Source organism: Loxodonta africana, chromosome 1 (genome assembly GCF_030014295.1).
Source record: "Loxodonta africana isolate mLoxAfr1 chromosome 1, mLoxAfr1.hap2, whole genome shotgun sequence".
Taxonomy (NCBI): Eukaryota; Metazoa; Chordata; class Mammalia; order Proboscidea; family Elephantidae; genus Loxodonta; species Loxodonta africana.
In genome coordinates this window covers 122845266-122865756 of record NC_087342.1, presented here as the reverse complement: position 1 = coordinate 122865756, position 20491 = coordinate 122845266, and the positions used below count along the sequence as shown (strand labels likewise).

The 20491-nt window shown below is 36.4% G+C and overlaps 1 protein-coding gene across 1 annotated transcript in view; it reads left to right on the top strand.

Moving 5' to 3' along the window:
• KHDRBS2 (KH RNA binding domain containing, signal transduction associated 2) overlaps positions 1 to 20491 on the top strand; it is a 638752-nt gene that overhangs the window by 308233 nt on the left and 310028 nt on the right. Inside the window, exon 4 of the mRNA XM_003404411.3 lies at positions 4153 to 4299. Coding sequence (XP_003404459.1) covers positions 4153 to 4299 — 147 coding nt within the window. The remainder of the gene's footprint in view (positions 1 to 4152; positions 4300 to 20491) is intronic.

Here is a 20491-nt window from a genome sequence, read left to right as displayed (position 1 = left end):
TCTCCCTTTTTCCAGTCAATAATAGAAGTCCCATGTGTTAGGTAGACTCATGGATGCTGAGTTTGAGACCACAGTCACCGCCTCCCTTGCATCAGGACAGCCATATGACTATGATTTTGCCTAAGGGATGTGAGTAGAAATTATGTATGCAACCTCCAGTACAAGTAATTGAAAAGAAGCTTTTTGTCTTCCACCTTTTCTTTCCCTTTCCATGGAGTGGAATTCAGAAGTAATGATAGCCTTCTTCATCAACATGGATGAGAGCAACATCCTAGGGGTTGCTTGAGTTAAAAGAAAGGAGGGACCGTGATTCCTGGATGAGGGTACAGAGAAGAGCACCCTTCTCCTCTAGCCACCAACAGCTTGGACTTTTACTTGTGAGAGAAATAGGTCTTCTACTTATTGGAGCCACATTTATTTTGGTCTCAGTTGAAACAGCCGAACAATATCTTGGTAATACTACAATAATAAACCAAAACAAAAAGTCCACAGTTGCCATTGAGTCAATTCTGACTCATGGCAACTCCATGTGTGTCAAGTAGAACTGTGCTCAGCAGGATTTTTAAGATATAGTACTTAATAATATTAACAAATACAAATAATATTGTTTATATTGTATTAAATTATAGTAATATAAATAATATTATTATAAATTAATGATATTATTGTATACCATTTTCCAGTTTACAAAATGTTTTTCAGTTTTCCTTGACCTCACAAAAACCCTATGAAGCAAGTGCTATTTGTTATCTTCATTTCACAGATGAAAAAACTAAAGCTTGGGAAATTTTACTTTGTTAAAAATCACCCCAATGAGTGTGTTCAGATATAACACACATTTGAATATATAAAGTCTAGTTTTAAAAACAAACTCATGAGTTTCAGTTATGTTGACTTTTCTTCTTCGAAGTCTTTTATTAGCGGTATCACTTAAGCTACTGAGTCCTGGCTCTAATCCTGGCTAACTCTGTGACCTCTAGCAAGTTGCTTATTCTATGAGGATCTCAGTTACCTCATCTAAAGATGAGACGCTTGAGTCATTTCTAAAAAGTAATTTCTCTGATCCTCTCTATAATTTTAGGATATTTTCTGTTACTGGCTGTTCATGGTACAGGCAGAAGGCCTACTTACTTATTCTTTTATTTTTATGGGTTGATTGTAACACCCTAACCTTACTATAAACTCCTGAAGGCCATGAATCTTGTCCCTATTACCTCTGAAAACTACAGGAATGTGCTGCCTAATATGTTAGCCACCATATGACTGTGAGCACATGAAGTGTGGTTAGTTCAAATAAAGATGTGTTATAATTACAAAATACACTGAATTTTAAAGACTTAGCTAATAATAATAATTTAAAATATCTCAATAAATTTTATATTGATTGCATGTTTAAATAATATGTTTCAGATATATTGTTAAAATTAATTTCACCTATTTCTTTATATTTTAAGTAGCTACTACAAATCTTAAATTGGTTCACATTATATTTTCACTAGACCACTTTGTTCTAGAACATTACTGGAAACAGTGTGTGTAATGAGGCAGATAGGCTAGCCACACACTGTGCCTGTGTCATCTTTTTCCTGAGCACACAATGAAACAACATTTACCAGCCTTATGATCAGTGGAATGTAGGTGAAATGGATGTATGTTCCTTTGAGTCTTGGCTTGTAGAAACCTCCCACAGGTTGTCCACCATGTCTGCCATATTCTTTACTTTCCATTGGTGGCCTGAGTTGGTAGCAATTTGGTGAATATAGAGGAGCCAAAAGATGACAAGAGCCTAGATGTTTAATTGCTGAGTGAAAGAGAGTTGTTCAAATATCATGAGCATTTGTTCAGGACTTCTCTGGGCAAGAAATAAACTGATGTGTTAAGGCACTGATACTGACTGGTTTATCTGCTTCAACAGATAAGTATTAGAACTTACTAAGTACTCTCAAGCAAACAGGTTTCTTCTTTGGAGGGGATAACAAATGAATAGTGATGTGAATCTTTACCCAGAGTGAATCTTTAGGAGGGTTAAAAAATATAGAAAACCCTCTACAACAAGACTCTCAGCTTTCTAAATGTTAGAGATGAGAACATTTTTACTGACCATCCAAACTACTGTAGCCATCCTTCTACTATATTAATCCCAGTGATCTCTTTCCTTTTTAAAACTCTCAGAGATTGTTTAATGTAAATTATTTTAATGTGACATATTGTATGCTTTTGTTGTTTTAATAGCACATGAAACATGCTAGTGTTAAGTCTATCATCCTCAAATTTTATTTTTAAGGAAAATTTTAAAAAAACTTATAAAATGTCAGGTATGTATGCAGCTTTTCTTTAGTTAAGGCTCCTCCAGCAGAGGGCAGAACTGGTGATTTGAAGGATAATGGGAGAAGAGGCGAACGTGTCTTAAAATGGCAAAATGTGTTTTCATAAACATCAGCCTGTTGGCTCAATTCCAGATGCCTAATCAGGCTCTTTCATTTGAGAACCTTTAAAATGAGCGTTTGCATCCTTTAGTTGAACTCCACATGTCATATTCTGTGGATCTGGTAAAATTTGGCTATCAAGTGGCCTGCAATAATCACCAGCTGGAAATCTGCTTAGGAAGTAATGGGAAGGGACGGTATCAGGAATACTCTAACTCAACTACCCCAGCACTTTGCCCAAAGAATCTGGCCCCAGAATTAACAAGCAGCTTGTGTCCCAGCAGGATCTAAAGAGGAAAGAAATGTTTACTATACCCCATGGGTGCATTTAGTTCAGTCACATGCTGCTTCTCTTCCCAAAACTAGAAATTGGGCAGTAAGGAAAGCCTTTTTAAGTAAAAAGTCCTAGTTAGAGATAGACCATATGCTTAAGGAAGTGGAGAGTGAATACTCTGGTAAAAGGTGCTGCAATTAGAGAGATTTGAGTAGGTGAGGGATGTGTAGGAAAGCAGGGACCTTCCCTTCTCTTACTCTCATGGCACCTTCGTGTTTTGAAATGTAGAGCATTCCTAATCAGATAAATACCCACATTAGTATGGATCAGGCAGTTGACCCATATAAAATCAATTGCAGATTTACTCTGGTTTATCCAGCTTAAATCTAGTCCTGTTACTTCTCTGCTTGTTACCATATTAAACTGGAAGTATTTATTTTTATCTTTTGGAATTTAGTGAAACAACTGTTGGTCTATTTGAGAAGGGGCATCAAGAAAGGTAAAACATGACAGCATTTATGCTAACTTTTTAACCAAATTTTGCTTCCATGAAATCCTATAAAATGTAAATCTGGTTGCAAGCATAGGGCACAGGCTTTGGAATTAGAATGAGCTGGGTGTGAATCCCAGAATTGCTGAAGCCACTTAAACTCTTTTAATCTTATCTGAAATATGAGTAATATGCAAGGTTGTTGTAAGACTGGAGATGATATGTGTAAAATGCCTAGAACATATGACCACAGTAAATGTATCACCTGTATTGTATTTATCAAAGTTGAGTAATGACTTGGGCTCAGTACTATGGAAAATCTGATCCTATATATATGCGCTGTTGGCTACGCAGATGTGTAGGTCATGAGGAATCAATGCCAACATGATGTTTAACCACCATCCCTGTAGTACACCCCTATTGACCAAAAGGAGGCCGCAAGATGTGGTATGAGGCTCAATCATCTGGGCCAGCAGGAACATAGGCTGGTACGATGAGCCTTGGTTTTGCATACTTAGCTTTCTTTTTATCATAAACAAGTGACCTTTTCACAAGTTCTCAAAAAGTAGCTAGAAAGTCCTAGTTTTCTTAAAGAACACAGTGATAATCTTTGGTTTATTGTCTGCAAAATAGTATGCATCAGACACAATCTTTTTCTTCCAGAATGTAGTAGTGTACTCTAGGCATTAATGACATTTCTGTAACTTTTTTTCAGGATTTTAACATTTTCATTTTGCTGATTAAAACTTGTAGATGATAATTATGCCCCCCCATTTTTTTTTAATAATTCAAATTCTCAGAAATGATTTTAAGATCTTTAAATGGCTTTTACCAGAATTTTATTTCTCAAAAGGTTTCTACTTAGGGAAAATTTGCTTAGATTATGCCCTTTTGTCGTAGTCTTGATAAATGTTAAAGCAAAATGAGTGGATTTGTATTTCTAAAAATAACCTCTTTCACAGGAAGAAGAACTAAGGAAGAGTGGGGAAGCCAAATATGCTCACTTGAGTGATGAACTTCATGTATTAATTGAAGTGTTTGCTCCGCCTGGGGAAGCTTATTCACGTATGAGTCATGCATTAGAAGAGATTAAAAAATTCCTGGTTCCCGTAAGTGCTTTACACTTTTTACAAAGATGTTTCTCATCAGTTTCTATTAAAAAACGTGCCTTTGATCTTGACTGGATTTTTAGGGGAACACATATTGCAAAGTTAGTATCTATTTATAGGGTTGATATGAAGCTAAAGTAAAATAGGATACCAAAAACACTTAACAGGGAACCTAGAATGCTGTTGCATAATGATGGTTTGACAGCAGTCTGTGTCTTCAGTATATTAAATGACTTGCTCCAGTTCATAGCCATGAAGCAAAAGATAATAAACCATATAAACATAAATAAATAAAGTCATGTACTTTTTTCTTGTCATAATTACTTGATAGCTGACACATATAAGTAGCAATTTATAATTAATAGAAAAATCATTTGTAAATACAGTGGGTGGGTAAAGAGATTAAATTTATAGTAAGGTAATGCTGGTATTTTAAAAATACAAAATGTATTTTTATGTGATTGTATGCCAGGTGGTTTTAATAAATTATAGTATAAAATAATCAGTATTAATAGAGCCAGATATTTGATGACATCAAGCAAAGATTGGAAAAATCAGTCATTGCACTATCTAAGAGTAGCAGAGGATGTTCATTTAATAAGGCAGTAAATTCAGGGTTTCCTATTGAATAGAATTCTCTACTGATTTTCTAAGAAATAGAGGAAGGTCGAATGAATAAAGCTTTCTAAATGTTGACAATTAGTATTCTGAGAAGAGGTCATTTAAATAGGACGCTTGGCACCAGTCTTAGAGCTGGGAATAAGATAATTAGAAAAGAAGGCTGAGTAAAATTTTCTGAAATGCCTGGGCAGAAATTTTGGGCGCTGAAGAGAAAGAGAGATTAGCTGAAATTAATCTATGCAATGAAGAAACACCATAGATACCTATACTCAGCAATATACTCAGAGGAAATCATTGTTCGATTGGCCAAAAGGTATTTAATTGGTAGTGATTTTGAGAATGGAAAAAGAAAAATTCAGAGACATTTCAGAATATAAAAACATTGCAATCTGGACACATAATCTGTTTACAACCAAAATCAAACTTGTTGCTGTAAAGTCGATTCCAACTCATAGTGACCCTATAGGATGGAGTAGATCTGCCCCATAGGGTTTCCGGGGAGTGGCTGGTGGATTTGAACTGCCAACCTCTTGGTTAGCAGCCAAGCTCTTAATCACTGTGGCACCAGGGCTAGTTTAAAATTAACTTCTGTCAAGACAAGGTTCTAGAATAATCCTATACCACTCTTATTATTCCCTAACTTCATATGCACACGAAATTTCTGCACAATTTATTATCAAGTGCTTATCTGAACACCTCCTTAAATAGATCCCATATTTCTTAAGAATGAGGATCTTCCTTTGCCTCCAAACTAAATGTCTAGTGCTATTGGGTAAAGAGTTTTACTATATTTAGCTCAGAGCAGACCTCTAGGACTGCCTACATTACTAACTCATTTCCTGGCTGTAGACAAGTCATTTAAATTCTCAGAGCTTCAGCTTATTCATCTTTAAAATGAATATAATTGACTAACCTCTATCACAGTTATTGTGACTATTAAATGGGGTAATGCCTATGAAAGTACTTAGGAAATTATCAAACACTATAGAAATGGATTTTTTTTTTAAATCTATTTTATTGTTACAGTAGGAGAAAGAATCTTGGAATGACTTTTTTTTTTTGGATGGATAATATATAACACAAAATAATATTTCATTTTTGCATAATATTGGACCTAGTCTCTGGTCTAGGTTAATTCTCCTTTATAATAAATGCCAATAATACATCTCATTTACTCCCTTCTTAAACCTCAAGATACTTATGTCATTTATATCTCTCCGCTGAAATATATGCTTAATGTGGGCAGGGCTGGCTGGTCTGTCTTGGTCAACACTGTACCCCCATCATTTAGCCTGATGCCTGCCGTAGTAAGCATTTGATAGTTTGACAGCTGAAACGATTGGCTAAAGGCACCAGGAGTGATGCAGAGGGATAAAACAGCTATCTGGATCGGATTTAGGAGCCCTAGTGGCACAGTGGTTAAGTGGCTGCTAACCAAAATTTGGCTGTTTGACCCCACCAGTGGCTTCATGGGATAAAAATGTGGTAATCTGCTTCCATAAAGATTGCAGACTTGGAAACTCTATGGGGCAGCTCTACTCTGCCCTATAGGGTTGCTATGAGCCAGAATCAACTCCACGGCAATGATTTTGGTTTGGGTTTTGGAACCAACCATCAAGAAGCTTCGGTGGCACAAACGGTTAAGCACTTACCACTTAACTGCTAGCTGCTAACCAAAAGATTGGCAGTTCAAACCCATCCAGCATCTCCGTGGGAGGAGGACCTGGTGATCTGCTTTCATAAAGATTACAGTTAAGAGAACACTATTAGGTAGTTCCACTCTGTCACAGTGCACAGTGGGTCACTATCAGTCAAAATCGAGTTGACGCACCTAACAATGCTGCCCAACGGTCAAGATGCACTGTAGATACAGACCCAGATGGACGTTGAAAATCTTACCTTGGCCAATGTGGCCTGTCCCAGCCTATGTCTGTGATTTCATTTCTTTCTGTCCAAGTGCACATTCACTGTGCTCCACATATGCTGGCTTTTGGTCTTTTAACATTCCAGGTTCATTCCTCCTTAAGAGTCTTTGAAGATTCTTCTCCAAAATATAATATAATGTCTTAGTTTCCTAGTGCTGCTGTAACAAAATTACCACAAGTCACTTTCAAGAACAGAAATTTAATTTCTCATGGTTCTAGAGGCTAGAAGTTCAAAATTCAGGGTGTGGCTCTAATGAGAAGTCCTTCTTGTCTATTTCAACTTTTGTTGTCATCATTGCATGCCATCGAGTTGATTCCGACTCATAACAAGTTCATATGACAGAGAAGAACTGCACCATAGGGTTTTCTAGGCTGTAATCTTTATGGAAGCAGGTCAGCAGGTCTTTCTCCCGAGGACCCACTGGATGAGTATGAACCAACAAACTTTCATTTAGTGTTGTCTTTAGGCACAAGTCAATTCATTTAGTAGCCAGGTGCTTAACCATAGCTGGCAATCCATAGAGTGCCTGATCTTGTAGATTTCATCTGCCTCAGTTATCATCAGCTAGTGTCTGCCTGCCCCCTGTGACTCTGTGCATGTCTCTGTGTCTATGTTCTTCTTTATGTAACTCAGGAGAGTTTAGGTTTAGGGCCCACCCTAAACTAACATGTGTTATTAACATAATAGAGAAAAGCCAATTCCCAGAGTTACATTCATATGTATAAGGTTTAGGGTTACAAGACATATTTTGGAAAGTCACAATCCAGTCCACAACACATGGCTATCTCTTTTTCATTCAGTTCTCAGCTCAAATGTCAGTTCCACAAGAAATTCTTCCCTGACTACACAGTCTACAGTGTCCCCATTACCTTCTATCATGCAATCATGTTGTGTTTACACTGGCTACCCTAGTTAACTTTGCAAGTCATTATCCCATCACTCATTAGCCCCCTTCACTACTTTATTTTCCCCATAGCTCTTAGCACCCTCAGATATACCATGTATATTTTACTTACTTGATGATTGTCAGTTTCCCTGCTAGAGTATACATGTCATGAGAGGAGGCATAATTGTCCATTTTTACTGCTTAATCGCCCCATTTAGAAAAATTCCAGACACATAGGAAACCCTTAATACATTTTTTATGAAAAAATGATTTGAATGAATATGCTTTCAAAAAATAGCTATCTTGCTATCTTTCAATGTTGAATCAGCAAATTTTGCAACCACCAGAAGTGCTTCTACTTGATATTTTTTTTTTTTCCATTTTTCTTGCTTACCCAGCACCAAGCAAAGGATGGTGTATGTCTGTATCAGCCATCAGCAGAACCACAAGCAGCAAACATGAACTGCCATTTTTTATTCTATGAAATCACATGGTGTAATATATTATGCTTTTACGTTAGTGAGTATAATTTTAGTTAAATGAAAAGTGCTGCAACACTGGACTCCTTGTCCCTTGAACAAGCCAGGAACACCCCTATCTCCGGGTGTTTATACTACTGTTCTTTGTGCCTTTATGCTGATGGCCTCATTTCCTACAGTACTTTATTAAATGTCACCTTTTGATGACACCTTCTCTGCCCATGCTATTGATGAAAATTAAGCCCTCCTGTCTGGTTTAAATTTTATCTGTTTTTTTTACCATTTAACTTATCCTGTCTAAAATATGTCTTACTTATTTATCTTGTTGATTGTCTTTCTTCCCTGCGAGAATGTAAGCTCCATAAGGAGAAGGATTTAAACAAACAAACAAAAAAAACCCATACCTATTGCCATCAAGTCAATTTTGACTCATAGCAACCCTAAAGGACAGAGTAGAACTGTCCCATAGTATTTCCAAGGAGCACCTAGTGGATTTGAACTTTCGACTTTTTGGTTAACAGCCATAGCTTTTAACCACTACACCACACCACCAGGGTTTCCAGAATAAGGATTAAAAAAAAAAATCAAACCCATTGCCAATGAGTCGATCCCAACTCATAGCAACCCTAAAGGACAGAGTAGAACTACCCCATAGGGTTTGCAAGAAGTGCCTGGTGGATTCAAACTACCAACCTTTTCGTTAGCAGCTGTAGCTCTTAACTGATACACAGTAGGTGCTTAATTAATATTTGTTAAATGAATTAATACATATAGTAATAATTATTATATTTGAGATATAATTAGGTTAGACTTTAAGTCTTGGTGCATTTTATTGAAATATCATCCATGATTTTACTGGAAGTTTTATACACATAAAAGTGTATCTAAGCCATATTTTGGTGATCAGAGATTGTAGCTGAGCTGCCACACAACAACCACTGCTAATGATTATTTCCCTGCAGTCAAAAACTAAAAATGCCTAAAACTATGAGTAGAAAGAAATGGTTTTTATAACCTAGGTTTCTTTTGACATTTGATATTAAAGCCCACCAGAAATGCTAATATAATTGGACTTTGACATTTACAGCCATCATAGGTGAAGAATTGTGGCTAGAAAGAGGCATGCCAGAACAACTCAGAAACGGGCTAGTGTAGAATGGGACTCTGGAATGCCACTGAAATATATTGCTCCTCTACACAGCACAGGGTCTGTTCATGGATAGACCATTTTACCTCCTCCCTCCTCTGTATGTTATCCACCCCTTCTGTCCAAGTCTTGTATGTCTAAGACTGCACACTTTAAAACCTACAACTCCTCATGAAATACGTGAATGCTGTGTTGTTGTTGTTAGGTGCCATTGATTCAGTTCTCACTCATAGCAACCCTGTGCACAACAGAACGAAACCCTTTCTGGTCCTGCTCCATCCTTACAATTGTTGCTATGATTGAGCCCATTGTTGTAGCCACTGTGTCAATCCATCTCATTGAGGGTCTTCCTCTTTTTCGCTGACCTTCTACTTTACCAGGCATGATGTCCTTCTCCAGAGACTGATCCCTCCTGATAACATGTCCAAAGTACATGAGATGAAGTCTTACCATCCTTACTGATTACTTGAGAAGGATTTTTCATGCCTGGATTAAACCTCTTGTGATCATCACTAGGTGTCAGTATTACTTAAAGAGAAGGGGGATATATATATAGAAGATAGATACTGATGTATAAATAGATATCCTATATTAGTATAATTATATGATTATATATGTGTATATATACACATATATCTTACATTGTTGTACTGTTGTTAGGTGCCATTGAATTAATACAACAGAACCAAACACTTCCCAGTCCTGCACCATCCTAATAATCATTGTTGTACTTGAGCCCATTGTTGCAGCCACTGTGTCAATCCATCTCGTTGAGGGTCTTCTTCTTTTTTGATGACGCTCTACCTTACCAAGGATGATGTCCTTCTCCAGGGGCTGATCCCTCCTGATAACATGTCCAAAGTACATGAGATGAAGTCTTACCATCCTTGCTTCTAAGGAGCATTCTGGCTGTATGTCTTCCAAGACTGATTTGTTCATTCTTCTGGCAGTCTATGATATATTCGATTCTTTGCCAATACCATAATTCAAAGGCATTAATTCTTTTATGGTCTTCCTTATTCACTGTCCAGCTTTCACAGGCATATGAGGTGATTGAAAACACCATGGCTTGGGTCAGGCACACCTTAGTCCTTAAAGTGACATCTTTGCCTTTTACCACTTTAAAGAGGCCTTTTGCAGCCGATTAGCCTGATGCAATGTGTCTTTTTATTTCTTAACTGCTTTTTCCATGGGTGTTGATTGTGTATCCAAGTAAAATGAAATCCTTGACAACTTCATTCTTTTCTCCATTTTTTATCATTATGTTGCCCATTGGTCCAGTTGTGAGGATTTTTGTTTTCTTTAATTTGAGGCGTAATCTATATCGAAGGCTGTAGTCTTTGATCTTCATTAGTAAGTGCTTCAAGTCCTCTTCACTTTCAGGAAACAAGGTTGTGTCATCTATATATCGCAGACTGTTAATAAGTCTTCCTCCAATCCTGATGCCACATTCTTCTTCATATAGCCCAGCTTCCATGCAGTATCCCCTTGTTCTGTCTGAACAACTACCTCTTGGTTTATGTACAGGTTCCTCACGAGCACAATTAATTGTTCTGGAATTGCCATTCTTTGCAATGTTATCCATAATTTTCTATGATCCACACAGTCAAATACCTCTGCATAGTCAGCAAAACACAGGTAAACATCTCTCTGGTAATTTCTGCTTTCAGCCGGAATCCATCTGATATCAACAATAATATCTCTGGTTCTACATCTTCTGAATCTGGCTTGAATTTCTGGTAATTCCCTGTTGATGTACTGCTGCAACCACTTTTGAATCATCTTCAGCAAAGTTTTACTTGTATGTGATGTTAATGATATTGTTCAAAATTTCTGCAATCTGTTGGATCACCTTACTTTGGAATAAGCATAACTATGAATCTCTTCCAGCCATTTGGCCAGGCAGCTGTCTTCCAAAGAACTTCCAGTGCTGCATCCATTTGTTGGAACATCTGATTTGCTATTCCGTCAGTTCCTGGAGCCTTGTTTTTTACCAATATCTCGCACATAAAGCTTTAAATCAATTCAACTCAGAAAGAAAATGGATCATTCAGGTTGTGTATTTCTTTCCTGCATTAGATATGATATTTGTCTTGATGACAGCTATTATTCTTGAAGGAGAAGTAATTAGGGTGTATTGTATCATATGAACTTTGAGATATTGGAAACCCATATAGAAAACATAACAAAAGTCTGACTGTGGAGGAAAAATAACGCTTTTCCTCTTTACGGTAAAAGTGAATGGGGGACAGTGTTGCCATCTATTCTTCAAAGATAGTAATTCTAGCTCTGAAATGGGAAAATGATAGAGATTAGTAATAGATACCACACATGCAAGTAAGTAGATGTAAAAAATTGGAAAAGAAAAGCAGGAGATTTTCAATCTACGAGATGGAAGAGGACCTAGGCTTTCATGCACTAAAAAAAAACTTTATAATACTATTCAAAGATAGTAAATAAAAAACCTGTTCCTGAAATTCATACCATAATTAGAGAAAAAGTTAATGTTTGCTCAGAGTCTTTTATGCAGGTGAGTATGTGGTAAAACAATGTAAAAGCAGCCCCTGACAAATGCCAAGACCTAAAAGGAAATGATAGGTACATTTCCGCAGGCTCATGGTAGAGTTCAACATTTACAGCGACAACATCCTAGATGCGTAGAATGAACATTTGTAGAAAAAAAGAGTTTAATTCTCAGAAGGAAGCAGAATGATGTCCACAATCTGGATATTATTCCCTCATTGTTGTGGTGGTTGTTAAAATGTTGCCAAGAGTTCCTTCATGTTGCTGTCTTCAAAACCCACTCATTCCCTGCTCATTCCTACAATTAACCATATTCTAATAGTGTGGTAGCTAACGGCAGTAAGCACAAAGCCACATGTATTTATGCAATTATTACTGGTTCAGAAATGTTTCCTGTATTGCTATAGGACTTTGATCATATGTAGATTTCATTGGAGAGATACATACACATCTAATACTGAGTATTTCTTCTTTTCTGATAAGTTGCAATAGATAATGCCTGCCTATTACTTAGAACAGAACTAAAAAGTGCTCAATAAATGATAATAGTAGATATTATTATTTTTATTTGTTGTTATTGTTATAGTATTAATTTTTCTTATGATTGAAACACAAGACCATTTTGGCATTGCTGATTGACATAATCTGGCAGACAGATAAAAGAAGCAGTGAATAACTATTTGAATATGACTTTTCTACAAACCCTCATAAAAATATCTTCCTTCACACTGGTGTAGATAATCACTGCACTAAATATTATGGGGGTGCTGTTTGACTGGAGTACGAGAATGTGATCATCTTCTTTCCATCTTAAGAAACAATTTATCACTAAATAACTCTGCATCTCTGATCTCATTTGCTGCCATAGTTCTGAATTCTCCAAAGCTACTCTTATCATGGGGTTTTATTGCTTTTTAGATGCCCAGCATCATTTTCCTGTTCCTACCAGCACCTTGATTTCTTCTTAATGAGTTACTTCTTCCCCATTAGCTGACATTATAATCAAAGAAACTGCTTTTGCAATTCGTATACAGTCTTAGTAGCACGAAGGCTTAGTAGCATTACTAAAAAGTTGTCTGTGATGTCAAAGACTTCTGGGTCCTAAGAATACAGGTTTGATCTTCAAGGCAAGACTCTCACCTCTTAACTTCATTGAATTCTAGTACAAGGAAAGTCTTAGATGATTAAATAGAAATTTGATATTATATTCAAAACATTCACTGAATATTAATTCTATACTTTCACATAGGCAATTGATAAATATATACCAACAATTACCTGCAAATATCTTGGTAGATGGAGGTAACTAAAAAAAAAAAGATTATTGAAGAGTAGGGTACTTTAGGGTACAAAAAGAAATGAAGGGTAGAAAAATTATTCAATAATCAGAATCTATTTTTTTTAAAGTGTATACTTTTGAACTAAGTAAAGAATTTGAATTAAGTAAAACAATGAGCACTAATTAATGTAAGGGGAAAGCTTTATTCAATTCAACAAATATATGCCAGACATTATTCTAGAGACTTATGTTGCATAAGTCACTGCCGTGGTGGAGTTTAAGAACTAGAAAACTATTTTTAAGATTAAGAGAATAAAGACATAGAGAAATATTTGAGAGAAGTTGTAAATGAAATATCAAATTGGATAATAATTTGGGTGGTTAAATTAAAAAAAAAAAAAAGAAACTTGCCGTCGGGGCCATTCTGACACATAGCGACCTTATAGGGCAGAGTAGAACTGCCCCACAGGGCTACCAAGGAGAGGCTGGTAGCAGCCAAGTTCTTAACCACTAAACAGAAACAACGATGGGGGCAGGATGTAGAGGGAGAGAAGGAAAATGAGAGAAGAAGGGGAGAAGGAGAAGGAGAGAGAGAGTTTTGATCAGCTTCTTGAAGGTGTTGATGACTTCTTTTCTTCAACTTCTAACAATTAGTGCTTACTTTTTAAACAGCTAATTTTGCAGCTGCATAAAGTACAATGTAGGCTTATTTTAAATTCCTCTTCTTTGATTAACTGATCTAAGTTACTGTTGTGAGGTTCGTTTCAGCATTATACAAAGTAAAGTGTATCATTTTCTCCAGACATTATGCAAACCAGATATCCATGGAATTTTTAAGAATTCCTAACTCCCTCAAGAAACATGCCTTATGTCTCATCTCTAATTCTTGCTTTTAGTCTTCTTTCCTGTTTTGTCCTGCCCAATCATTCTAGATAGCTACTTAAGAATGCATATACAATAATGCCTTAAAATATGAGTGCAACTGATTCATGGATGGCTTGTACTCAACATGGTACAAATAGGAGTTGGTTTTGTTTGTAGCCACTGTCATTCTCTTTTTCTTATCCTTTGTCAATAGCTTGAGCAAATCTCATAGCTTTCCATTTTTTCTACTGTATGTCTAAATTTAAGGAGCCCTGGTTTTTGGTGGTGCAGTGATTAAGCATTTGGCTGCAAACCCAAAGGTTGAGTGGTTTGAACCTACCAGCTGCTCCACAGGAGAAAGATGTGGCAGTCTGCATGTGTAAAGTTTACAGTCTTAGAAACCCTAAAGGGCAGTTCTAGTATGTCTTATATAGGGTCTCTATGAGTAGAAATCGACTCAGTGGCAATGGGTTTTTTGTCATCTTAATTTAGGTAATACAGGTTTTAAAAAAGCCCAGTTAGTTCCAATTTATAATTTCAAATTCAGTTCAAAGTTCCACTTCTTCCTCAGGCTTAAGCTGGATTTACAGCTGAGAAAGTAGCAGTAAGGAAGAGGACATACATGATTGATTCATTCATTCCCTTCCACTGCTCCAGCCTCCATCTTCTAGTGCACGTAGAGCTTTGCAAATGGCCGTGGGGTGGCATGTGATATGAAATTAGAGAAAGACAGACTGTAAGACTGGTTCTGTAATGATCTGGTTTATATAGTTGATTTGAATTTTATTTTAAAGTATTTTCCTCTGATGAAGTTTGCAGATGACAAACTAGGGAAATTGTTGCAACCCCCCTAATAACTTTTTTCTTCCTTTCAGCCAAATGATCTCTTGGAGAAGCATGGTGTTGTCACAATGCAGTCCTTTCTCTCAGTAGTTTCTAGATGCTATTCTGCTGTCTTCTAGTTTTTCTTATTCTGCTGTCTTCTAGTTTCCAGTGTTGCAGATGAGTTTTGTTCTGGATACCTGGCTAGTTTTTTCTCTCTAAAAACTTTAAGATTATTTTATTTATCCTTAACAAAAATCCAGTTGCTATTGAATTGATTCTGACTCATGTGTGTCAGAGTAGAACAGCTCCATAGGGTTTCCAGTGGCTGATGTTTTGGATGTGAATCACCAGGCTTTTCTTCTGAGGTGCTAGCAGGTGGACTTAAACTACCAACATTTTAGTTAACAGCCCAACACTTAAGTATTTGTGCCAACCAGGGATACCACCTTACCTTTCATGTTCAAGAAATTTACCAGGATATGCTTAAGGTTGGCACTTTCTTATTATCCCAGCCTGGAAATTAGTGAGCCCTTTCAAGTGACAGCATCAGGCCTTCCTCTAAGAGAAAACCTCTCCTATTATTTGTCCAACCAATTATTTTCTTTTCTTCATATTTTCCTTTTTCTCCTTTTGTAACTCCTGTTACTTATGAGAGCTCTCCTGGATTTATTTTCCAATTGTCTTTTTCTAACAATTTCCATCTCCTTATCATTTTGCTTGTGCTCTCAGAGATATCTTTGCAGCCTTCTAAGCCAAAATCTCAGGATTTAGTAGTGATCGTGCTTTATTTCCAATCCCTGAACTGTTTAAATTGGGAATCCTGATGATATTGTGCTTACTTATTTGTTTTGTTTGCTTTTTTGGAAAGTACTGTAACTGAATTGTCTTAGATGTTTCTCCTGTTCTTCTATTCAAGTTGTTTTCTGTCTTGTCTGGCAGATTTATTTCACGGGGCAGGCTCTATGATTGCTCTTATTCACTCTGGCTGTTCTTTGTGTGTGTGTTTCTTTCTTGGTTCAGATATGTTTAAGGATGGTAAGACCTTTAGTTGTACCAGTGTTTCAAGTGGTAGAAAGGAAAATAATCTTCCTCATATGGACCAAAAATATAGAACCAAGCAGACCACCAAAAACTTAATGAGAAACCTGAAAAGACCCTTGCTGTTCTCTAATCTCCTTCTACCCTCCCAGTCTTGAGGACAAGGAGGACTGGCCCATCCATTCATGTCCTTCTTGGTCTCTAGATGGCCAATGAGACTAGACCTTCAAGTAGGAGGTTTATAGACATTATCTTCTGTTTTCCTGACAACGCCTCTGAGAAGGATGCACAATGCTTAGTACATAGATGAAATTGAGGCTAAGCCGGATTGTATAGCTACATCAGTAGCATGGCAAAGATCCCAGATTATGATAATCTGGCTTTAAAGGCCATAGCTTTTTCATAATAGCATGTTGTCATCTACACTAGGTAATAGGAGAAGAATAGGATGACTAAGCTTTGATCCAGTGAGATATCTGTACTTAGTACCAAAGCTGTTGATAAGTGACAAAAATTATGTTTGAATAAAACGGAAAATACCACCTTAGTATATTTCCATTTGGTATTTGCCATGGGATATTTGGGTTTCTAATTCTCTTTGGAGATAAATCTGATCAGTAATTATTATTAAAAAAAAATTATTATTAGAGGATAATAATTTACTGATGGAAGAATGATGATATTACTGAGTGATTTTTTTTAAGTCTAACATCATACCTTGAAGTTATGCTGAAATTTCTTACTGATTACCTTCTTCCCTATTTCGTTTATAGTTTTTTTTTTTTTTTTTTTTTTAGTCTTTCACACGAAATATAGAAAATTGTAATGGCAAAACAGGAAGAAACCCCGTTGCCGTCAAGTGGATTCCGACTCATAGTGACCCTATAGGACAGAGTAGAACCGTCCCATACAGTTTCCAAGGAGCACCTGGTGGATTTGAACTCCTGACCTTTGGTTAGCAGCCATAGCTGTTAACCACTGAGCCACCAGTGTTTCCAAAACAGGAATGGAGGTGTCAAAAGCTATTCTAACTTAATTAACTAAAACATCTCATATTCAAGAATTTTGACACACAGAGCATAAAAAGGGGATATCTGTGTTTGTTACTGATTATAACATTAAGAAGAATAAGAGTTTTGGTTCCTATTAAAGTGAATAAAAAAATGATGGGATTGTTTAAAATGTGGCTGAAACAGGCTGAAAATATAGTCATTTCTGACTAGTCAGCTCTTGACTTTATTCAGGAAAACAAGAAAATTTTCTCCAAATGGCTCAATCAAGTAACTTTGGATTGAAAAGTCAATATATTGATATATGATGGTAGTGATAGTTTTTTGATTAGTTAATAACTCAATAGGGTATAGCACTATCTATGTATAAAACGATCACTTATTTACATAATTACATTTGTCCTATTCACATAATAAGTCAGTTGTCATCAATGTTAAATAACTGTTGATATGGTTCCTTACCAACGTGAAGTTATTTTATAATTCTTAGAAATCTGGTTTCCAAACATCGCTGTCATGCCTTTTGGTTGCCCTGGTGTCTTTACTCTCTTCATCTTCTGTAGTATGAAGTTTAGAATTTTAGAGCTTGGTTGCTATAATATAGACATTTTAGTCACTCATATCAAGCATGGGAGAAAATTAGAATTTTAAGAGACTCTTTTATTTGTTCCAACCACATCTCTCATCCAGGATTCCACATTCTTCAATTAGTAATTATCTTTGTTTAGGTCAAAATAGTGAACACAGAGATTCCTCATAATATTCTTACCCAAGCTCTCTGCTTCTGTCTGTAACCCTTGACGTGTTGAAGTGAGGCATTAGCATGGTGCAAAAAGTTTGTGCTCAACTGTCAACCTACAGTTTAGTGGTTTGAACCCACCCAACAACACTGCAGAAGAAAGACTTGATGATCTGCTTTCATTAAGATTATAGACAAGAAAACCCTATGGAGCAGTTCTACTCTGCAACACGTGGGATCACCACGAGTCAGAATCAACAGCAACAAGTTTGGTTTTTCTGGTCTGGTGCATTTTCCTAGGTGAGTTAGTTACATTTTACCCTCTTTTGGTCTTCCCTTCTTAGTCCTAATCTATTTTTTACTTTAGAATTTTGAGAAGCTTTACAAAAACAATTTATGGGGAAGAATAAATGTCAGCATTAGAGTTTGTTTAAGTGAAAAGAGGATCTCCTAGAGAAAGAACATGCATAAATATTCTTCTTAAATTCAGAATCAGACAGCCTCCGCTTAGGACAAGATTTCAGCTGAATCTAGTTCTCCTGCAAGATGTAGTCATCATCTTACCCCAGACACATTTTCAAATCAAAAAGATGCACTGTGTAAGAAACACACTTTTTAAAAGAAATGTGCTGAATTTTGAGGATTAACAATTAACTATTAGGTGAAGAAGTTTGTGCTTTAAGTATTCCATTCTTTAGAATTTATATGTCCTTATCAAAATATGGCAAATCATATATCACACCTAAAAGAATGACTGTACCAACCTTTATAGTCCTATGAGCAAAGATAACCGTAGGTACCCTGCTACCCTGGCATTAAATCCAGTGCTCTTTGTCACAGAGAACAATTTCTTTGTTAAAACTTTTATCCCTAGACCTATATAAACTCATTCTTATAATTGTAGAGCTGGAAGGAATTTTTAAGCTCAGAACAATTAATAAATTTCTAAGGCAATTTAAGTGTTAACAGTTGGGAAGAAAATACTTGAAAGCACTTCATTTTTTTTTTTTTTTTGACAATCCCTAAAGAATTTCCAGAATCATGGAGTTCCAGAGCCAGAGAGTAGTTTAAAAACCACTGATGGAATCCAACCCTCATTTACCAGTGACAAAACTAAAGGCCAGCATGGTACCTGAACTGCCTGAAAATTAGAAAAACATGCAGTCCCAGAAGGTATGACATCTCTCCTACTATTTTGGAGAGAACTAAGCAAGTCACCTGCAGGTAACGATGATTGTATAATTAGCATTATGATTGTATTTAGAGCATCATGTAATGCCTATTTCTCATCACATAGACAACCCTGGACTCATTATAATTCAGTAAGCTTTTGCCAATATTATTTTTAGAGGTAAGATGGGTGAGATTTTTTCCTGCTTGTTCTTAGACACTCATTAATTCAGTAATATCTCCCTAAACCTGTTCCACTTAGGGACCTCTTTCATGTTCTTATTTTCATGGCATGAATGCATTATACCCTTAGGTGAAAGCACTTAACAATTTTTTTTAAAAAAGGTAAGGGGTGTGCCACAGACTTCTGTGGTAGGCGTGGGAACATTAAAATAGGATATTTTGAAATTATACATTACCAGAAACACTAAGGAGTACCACGGCATCTCTAAAAGCAAGCAGATGCCTCTTAGATTATAGTGTGGTCACTCTCACAGTTAGCAGTAATAGTTAATAATACAATATGCTAAAATATATTTAGAAACTAGACTGCAGAATAAAAAAAGAGGGGCTGACACAATAAAAAACGTATATCATTGGCTTTCTCAGGAATGAAAAAAATACTATCGATTTGAAAGGATCATTCTGGAGTTTCAGGGCGTTCTTACCTGGTTAACTAGTATCCCACACATGGAGAGAGTCGTTCTGTTTTATTTAGACCCTTTTGGTTGCAATGTAAAGTGAATCATTCAGACTAGATCATAAAAGCATGTGTGAGGAAGACGGAAATATAGAGAGAGGGAGAGAGAAAAGAAGGGATAAAAGGAGGAAGGAAGAAAAAGAAAGAGGGAGGGAGAGAGGGAGGGAAGGAGGAAGAACAGGGATGAGAAAGAGAAAGGAGGCAAATTCTGATGGAAATTTTGAGAGCAGGAAAAATAGTAAGACCAAAACCCAATGCAGTCTAGTTGAGTTAAGCGACCCCTCAGGACAGAGTAGAACTGCCCCATAGGGTTTCCAAGAAGCAGTTGGTGGATTCGAACTGCTGACCTTTTGGCTAGTAGCCAAACTCTTAGTCACAGTGCCACCAGGGCTCCCATAGTAAAACAGGGCCTCACAAAGAACTGCACTGTGGGTCCCAGTAAGTGCATGGAATATGATAAGCAGGGTATGTGGGTATTAGCCTCCCTCTTCAACATTAAAATGATCCACCTCTCTCCATGGTTCTGTTTACTTCTCGACTTCCTCCCAACTGGCTTCCTTACTCACCACTCTTGTTATCATCTGCTTCACAGTTTTCTTCTTACTCATGCTTTGTGACTCCTATCTTTTGCTTACCATAGCCCTGCCCCTTCTTCTTTCCTTTATGGCCCCACTAAGTCTCTCATTTCTACTCTTCTCATTCTTGTATTTATCTGTGATTACTGATTCAAGTAAATAGCATGGAAAATTGGCTATATATTTCAAAACACTTTAAAATGAATCTAATTCTTTTCTAACTAAAATTTCACTTATACACTGTTACCGTGAAGTTTTTTTTTTTTTCTTTTTTTTGTTTATAACGCTATCCCAACTATTTAATAAACGTATATTTGGAATTATCTAATAAATTTTGCTCAAGTGTATTCTTATGTTGCTTACATTAACTCAATTTTTTAGAAAATAAATGAGTGAACATTTCTGATTAT